Raw genomic sequence first — 7860 nt, 5'->3', positions numbered from 1 at the left:
AAGCAAACACCTGAGTTGCCAAGATTAAGAAACAAAGGGCCAAGCTACTAACAAATGTAGGACAATATGGGTATCATTGCTTTGGAATATAGCTTCTGTGAAATATATTCTGCGTAGCTTGCCATTTTTATATCAATAATTTGGTATGCATACAGGTTTTTAGAATTTTTGTTTAATGATTCTGTGAATGCTTTATGTGTGTAATTTACAGTATCCTTATTTCTTAAATAGGCAAGTCTCATTTTGCAGCGAACATACTAAAAGTTAATCAATAAACAATAGGCGGGCCAGCATCTCATTAGAACTTCTTCCTGAATGACAGATCTACTTGTCTGCACGCTATGTTTTGCATGTTAGGCACACTGTTTTAGCCCTTCCCTTTTTTGTCAAACACTGTTGACTACACATTGTATTCTTAAGCAATAGTGCTAAGCTACTTCTTGCTGTTTAATTTAGCTAGCTAAAATTTTTTGTGAAAATAGGGACCCTGACCAGGTATAATTGTGTATGATTCTAATGTATTACGGGGCTCCTTGAAGTACAGTGTAGAATGAATGTATACCGAAATAATGTTTCAATACAAATACCTTACAAACTGGTAACAACACGACATCTTTCACCTCTAATGCATGCGTCATGAGTAGACAAAAATACTGCTTTATTTTCCAGAAGCAGTTAAAACAATTTGCTTTTTTAAATTAAATTATCTTCTTTTCTTAAAATTTTGTCCATAGTCCAACCAGTCTAATTGTTCCTGTATACGTCTGGCCCCCAGAATGAACCTGAATAAATAGCCATATATTGAATTATGTCGTATGATGTAGTACAAAGGTACACCCCCTAGAAGTTGTGGAATGTCAGGATCCCTAGTGGTACACCTTGGTACTACATCACTTGACATAATTAAATATATGGCTATTTATTCAGGTTCATTCTTGTGGTTTCTGTAGAGTTACCGCATAGTAACTAGGTTATTGGGTTATTTTAAGGCAGATACTAAGATCAGGTTATCGGTCAACATGTATGCTACAAGACATGAAAAAAGGTAGTTGTTTCTAGCCCATTTTTTAACCCTCCAGTAAAAAGGTTAACTAAGTTCTATACCTCCACAACCTCCATACCTCCTAAAACTAGGCCTTTGAACATCTAACAGCTAGCTCGAACTGAAAAAAAAATACAGCTGTTTTTTTTTTTTTTTTTTTTTTACAATTTTTTATTAAACAACCTTGATCAGCAATTTTACAAGAGCAATCTCCTAGTCTACTAATACAAACATGCATAAGTAGTCTCTAAAAAGCTTTTCTACAATTCAAATGCTAAACATTTCTGAATAGAGCAGCAACCAGCCCGCTTAGAGAGAGCAGAATTGGGAGATGGTGCTGTAGATAATGAAAACATGCGTTGTTCGTCCCAGCCAATGGATTACCCTATATATACAAGGTAAAAAAAGGTAAATCAAATCTCACTACATATTTCTCACTATATATTATAAAAAAACAGTGCTGTTGTTCAATGAGACCAGCCTGTAGTCTGACCTGCTGTAGAATAAGAAAAGGCAGAAGCACTTTGAGTTATGATACCGAGCCCTGTTCATATGTACCACGCTACTGCAATGAAACTAGTTTAGTAAATGTCACAACTAAAAACTAAGTAATTTTAATAACCGCAGATATCTCCATAATTCAGTCCAAAGTCCTCTGAAATTCTTGTTCCGTGTTTACACTTATTGCAGATTCTCCAAAGTGAGGGGGGTTTGAAAAGTTTTGGGAGCAGGAGATGAGGGGTTAGGCATGGTCGCCATTTTGGCTCTTTGTCACGAGGAACAAAGGCGTCTGAGTGCGGCTCCTTGCATCCAGGCCTTGCTACTACTGTCAGCCATCTCGCTCTCCGGCCGGACAGGACTGGGTCAGGTGAGTCTCTCACAAACACCCCCCTCCATCCCAATGCAACATGGCCCACCCACTCACATGATGTACACCTTCTCGGCCTGGGAGAAGCTGAACACCTCTTTGGTTCTAGGGCAGATCACCTTGTCATCTTGGCGAATGGACAGGAGAGACTAAAAAACAGATAAAGAAACATTATGTATGTGTGTGTGTTTGTGTGTGTGTATATATGTGTGGTTGGTTGTGCATGCATATGTGAAGTGTGTGTGTGTGTGTGTATATGTGTTGTGTGTGTAGGGCATAAATAGGGCCTGGAGAGAATATAAGGTAGTTCTGCTTGTAATTTTGAAGTTCAATGACTGGCTTTCTTGAGCTTGAAGCAGCATAAATTATGGTTTCTAGATCTAGACAAGCTTTTTTCCATCCTGTGAGCTTTTCTGTTACTTCACTAATTTAAAACATTAACTGGTTACTATCCTGCCTGTGCTGTGTGCCAATGACAAAAAAAAAACATTAAAAGGAAACACTGAAGTTTAATGTGCTCATTCGCAGCCTAAATAGGACACTGAACACAAAAACTTGCTCTCAATTCTCAGCCTTCATTACTCTTTTGATAAAATAAGAAATGACCAGAGAAATCATATCTGTGTATTTCAGCATAGGAAGGGCCACTGTGACAGATATAAAACATTCTTTTTACCCCAGAACAATGCATTATTTTCATTACCCAAATTGATTTGTGAAAGTTAAATAAAGAGTTATCCATCCATCCATACATTATATATACCCACCCACGCGGGGGGTGCTAGAGCCAGCGTGCATTGGGCGAGAGGCAGGAATACACCCTGGACAGGTTGCCAATCTATCGCAGGGCACACACACAATTTGCTCACCATTCACTCACACACTCATACCTATGGGCAATTTAGAGTCACCAATTAGCCTACCTGCATTTCTTTGGACTGTGGGAGGAAACCGGAGTACTCGGAGGACACCCCACGCGGACACAGGGAGAACATGCAAACTCCAGGCCCAGGCTGGATTCGAACCATACTTTATTATTGAACTATACATTCAATATTATAAACTGCTTCTATTGCCATGCTTATTTTATTGTATCCAATTATCCTACATGGGGTTGGATGTTCAAGATTACACTGTATTCAGCAGGCCAGAGCTGTCGTTATGCCACTGACTGGGTGTTTTAATAGGCATCAAACTGGAAGTACTTGTATTAAGATATACTGACATTTCTGAAATACATTAAGAAAGGAGAATGTCTAAAATGTGACTAAAAGCAGCAAATTTTTAAAAAATTAAGTGGAGGCCCTGTTAAAACAAATATATTAAAATGCAAATTACATTACCCATGCTGTATCAGTTCATACTAAGCCATAAGTTTCATTCTCACAGACGCTGTATCATTATGCTCACACAAAATTTATCGGAATCACCCTGCCTCTGTCTGAACACATTACAGTAGTTGCTGTGTCCACACACAGAGTAGGCGTGATACTCACACTGTATCTGCACCCAAATGTTGTATTACTCATGTTGCATTATAAAACAGGCTGTTTCGATCCTGGATGCTGATTGGCTGACACTGTGTTCTACAGTGATTGTAAATCTGATACAGGAACAGTCATTCAAACAGCCTGTTTCTAAACAGTATCACTCTGTGCACAAGCTCTTACTTACGAAATAACATTATAAACTAATTAATATTTGTCATCATTTTACTGTTTCTCTATGTTGTAACCATTTATATAAGCAATACAACACTCCAGGCCCTTGCTGAATCTTGAAGACAGTCACGGCTACAGGGGGTTGCCAGCACTTCATTTTGCGTTGTGCCTAACAACTCCCGTTGCCATGACTGTATTCGCGATACAGCATTGTCTCTCATAACATATTGCTTAACTGACACAGTTATATTACTCGTGTTGTATCTGTATAGAGTAGGTGTGACACTCGCACTTGTATTACTCACATTATATCCATACACATAGCCGTTCGGCAGCATCATAGGAGGGTTGTTCTCATTCATCACCTCGCCTGAGATCTTGCAGACCAGCCGGGAGTTGGCGCAGTGAGCCATGGGCAAGGGCTGGGCCAGCTTGTTCAGGGACTTGCTGCACACAGGGCAGTCTGGGTTTTTGGAGGTCCCGTCCTCTTTATAGCACTGCCTGAGGTCAAGGGAGTCAAGGACAGGAGGGGTACAGGAATTGCACATCTGTTCCACACACCTGCAGCTATGGTGGCAAGTCCAGCATGCTGTTCCAACATAAGCATTTGAGAGTAATCATTGTACTTTTCTGAAGCTACGAATATACTGGGTGTTTATATATAATGAGTTTCTGGGGTGGCTATTATGAGTGGTGTGCCAAGTGTACATTAGTGATGGGACCCTCAAATAACCCATGGGTTTTGTCATGTACCAAAAACTCTCCACAGCAAAGCCCTTTGATTGCTTCTAATCAGCATATTATTGGCTACACATGGTCACTTAACCCATTTTACAGTTCCTGAAACACTAACACTCCCAGTAAGCATCTCATGCATCAGGTGCATTCCTCCAAGTAGGGGCTGAACCACGGAGCAAAAGAAAGGAAATTTCACTAATTTCCTAATGAGGAAGACTGTAATTAAGCACAATTAGTAAACTATTATTTATTTTCACAGTAATATGAGTAATGTTTCAGTATTAATGTAAAGAGGTATGCTTACATTCAGCTGAACACATTTCCTGGGATTTACTTTCAGAAATGTATTCCTGAAATGTTCCATTCAACTCAAGTTCAAACTAGGTAAGATTAAAAAACACAGGGCCATGTGACTTGAAAAAATTGAGGAAACATTGGGTAGCATCGCTTTGGAATACAGCTTTAATTTCGGTGAGGCAAGATAGCCTATATTGTTTGTAGTTTAGTAACTTGGCGTCATTTTGATATCAATAATTTTAATGGCAGGCGTAGATTTTGCCAGTTTTAATGAATGAGTTATAGACAGTGCTTTGTATGTGTGAGTAACTTTTTGTAAACATGTTTTTTTATGAGATATCATTTCTTTTTGCAAAGTGTTTGTTATGAGAAAGTGAGAAATGCAAAGTGACCCTTTAAGAAGCAGTTGTGGAGTATGGCCATCCTTGTGTGAATTTGTACAGTCTGATGAGCGTGTACCATTTAGCACTTTCACTTTGCTATATATGTAAAACAGTGGCTGTGACAAAGGGTGCGGTGGCGTAAGTATAAACGCATCAGAAACGCAGCTGAAATATGCCCAGTGTGTACTCGGATTTGACGGCCATCCAACAAGCCTTGATTGACAAAATTATCAGCAAGCTCGTAGCATCAGAGCTCCCTAGGTTGCAACTTGTGCATCCTTCTGTCCTGCTCCGTTTTCTGTTATTTTGTGGAGATGCACTTTTAGTGTCTGTAAGGTTTATAAGGCATTTTTATACGCTTATCTGCGGGTAGGAGTCGTCTTCACTGTTTTGGTTAGGTAGATCAGTGACCTTATGTGAGAAATGGAAGTACTAGAACCGGAACACTTGATAGTGGAGAATAGGAGCAGATGCATGTCCCAGCAATCTTTGCATATGATAAGAATGGGCATGTAGGTGAAGTTTGACTTGATCACAAACTATAGTGCGAAGTAAATGAAGTGACCATGAGCGAGATGAGTTTCCTTATCGAACGGTATATATAACAGACGGTATAAGGTATCACTCGTTAAAGTGGTGGGTGAAGTAACGTGTGATAATGTGTAGGAAATCTATTGCACTGATGTACTTTTGTCATGTTCAGTATTAGTAGTTATAACTATGATTGAGTCATGATTTTAAATGTAATGTTTTAATGGGAAGTTGCAGACAGTACATACGTAGAAATTGTTTGTATGTGGGTAGATAGAGAACAGGGCGAGGTAACATGAATGTAGAAATGTGGCGTTTGCTGATAAGAACATTTTCTACGGTAGCCAAGTGAAGAAACATAGTTAGTAGACATGGCACAGTGGTCAGCTGGTGTAACTTTTTAAGAAAATCAATACATTTGCCGTCATGAAATGCATATGGCTGGCCGTGAGTGACTGTTGGTAAAGCAAATATAAGTGTAAGAAACGTTAATGTAAAATATGAAAATATTTGCCTGAGGGCGAGGCGGGATTTGATCCTTGGACCTCTGGTTCCCAGTCCGTAACTTTGGCAGTGCGCATCCATGACATAACTATTCAATGCGTGAAATTTCATGGTCAAACCTGTCCGTGGTTTTAAAGAAGAACACAGGCCAGTAAGCACAGCTGAGCTCTGGCTGAATCCATATGGCCTGGCGAAATTGTAGCCGGTTAAGTGCAGATGGTATGTCATAATGCACTGTGTACGTTCGGTGAACGCAGAGCAGATGTGGTGCAAAGGCAATTGTTGAGAAGTAATAGACAATTATTAATGTGGAAAAACGCACGTTTAAGAAACTTGCTTGAGGCGGGGCTTGAACCTGTGACTTCATGATCCGTAGACTGTGACATTTACCACTAAGCCACGAACGGACGAGCTGTTGAAACTAGGAAATTTCATGGGTGATAATAGAAGAGCTCCCATTGAATCCATATGGCTTTGCAATATTGTAGCCCGTTAAGTGAAGGCGTAGATGGTACGTCATAGTGCAGTGTATACGTTCGGTGAACGCCGGGTAGATGTGGTGCAAAAGAAATAATTGAGAAGTAATAGACAATTATTAGTGAGGAAAAAAGCAGGTGAAATAAACTTGTTCCAGGCAGGGCTTGAACCTGGGAGCCTATGATCTGTAGACAGTGACATTGACCACTCAGCCAGGAACGGACTAGTGGTTGTGACTGGAAATGTTTTAGAGTAAAAAGATATGGGTATTTTGCGTGTGTATGCAAGATTTTGATTGGGTCGTGTCAGTAAAATGTCCAATGGGGACACATTTTGTTTGTGGGATCGGCGGCGGTGGCGGAGACTGAGGAGGACGAAGAAGAACGACGTAAAATCCCCTTAGTTTGGGGCTTTATTGTGTGGACATGTGAAGTTGTTTATGAATTTTGACTTGGGGTGAGAATGTACAGAATTGAATGTTTTTAAGGGCTGAGTATGTGGCTGTTGTGGTTATTTCTTTGGGGAACCCTGAAAAGTGCCAAACTCTTGGTGCTGTATAGGTATGGGGCATGCCGCCCCGCCAAGGCGTAACTTGGCGGGATGGCATACCTGCCATCCCAATCAATTTGAAATGAAAGTGTTGTTAACAGAGTGCTGGAAAGCTGAATAAAACTCGGTCACGATAAAAGAGAACAGGGTTCTGAAAGAGGAAGGATACGGAGTCTTGATGGCAGACAAACCAGCCTGGAGTGTAATTGTGAACACAGAGTTGTTTCCCAGCTGGTGGAGTCTGTAGTTATCGTAGCGGAATTGCTGGATCAACATTTTCCAGCGAGCTGGATCTAGGAGATCCTGAAAAGACAGGAGAGTGTCACATATTGAGCCAGTCAATCGAGGGATGAGCATATACAATTAATTAAAAATTCAAAAAAATTCTGGGTTAATGACTCACTACATTCACAACATGCAGAAGAATAATTTCATGCTCAAGGTCAATGTAGTCAAAAGAAATCCCATCACCCCGCAGTTGTGTGTGAGTGGCATTACATGCGAGTGTCAAGAGCATGTGCCAGGGTTGCGGTCAATTCCAGTTCAATTCACTCTCCCTTTAAATGCCACTATTTCAATATCTTGCCGTTATCAATTATCTAAATTTGGTTTAAATGCAATTCCTTTAAGTTCTAACTCAAATTACACAATTCCAATTCAATATGCTCCCATGAACAATTCTTTAAATTCAATCCCCTGTCTAGGGGTGGGACATTTTATCATTATCTCGAAACAATGACAAAATGCTTTGTCCTTGCGATTACAAGTATTCTTTCATTTCTCTAATACAGTTTCTCTTCCTTTAATGCT

At 40.0% G+C, this 7860-nt stretch overlaps 1 protein-coding gene across 3 annotated transcripts in view; it reads right to left on the bottom strand.

Annotated features, from left to right (window-relative positions):
* Positions 1–1193: 1193 nt before the first annotated feature.
* Positions 1194–7860, bottom strand: part of LOC118231668 (E3 ubiquitin-protein transferase MAEA) — a 62837-nt gene continuing 56170 nt past the window's right edge. For 2 of the 3 annotated variants that reach the window (XM_035425719.1, XM_035425720.1), the window contains exons 7-9: positions 7220–7353; positions 3877–4072; positions 1194–2059 (exon numbers count right to left, since the gene is read on the bottom strand). In XM_035425719.1, the coding sequence (XP_035281610.1) occupies positions 1964–2059; positions 3877–4072; positions 7220–7353 (426 nt within the window). In that variant the 3' untranslated portion in view covers positions 1194–1963. Of the gene's footprint in view, positions 2060–3876; positions 4073–7219; positions 7354–7860 lie in introns of those variants that run through there. The other variant, XM_035425721.1, reaches the window with a different exon arrangement.

The sequence above is a fragment of the Anguilla anguilla genome, chromosome 7, assembly GCF_013347855.1.
Source record: "Anguilla anguilla isolate fAngAng1 chromosome 7, fAngAng1.pri, whole genome shotgun sequence".
Classification (NCBI taxonomy): domain Eukaryota; kingdom Metazoa; phylum Chordata; class Actinopteri; order Anguilliformes; family Anguillidae; genus Anguilla; species Anguilla anguilla.
Note: the sequence above shows the minus strand (reverse complement) of the source record. Positions and strands in the feature narration are given on the sequence as shown.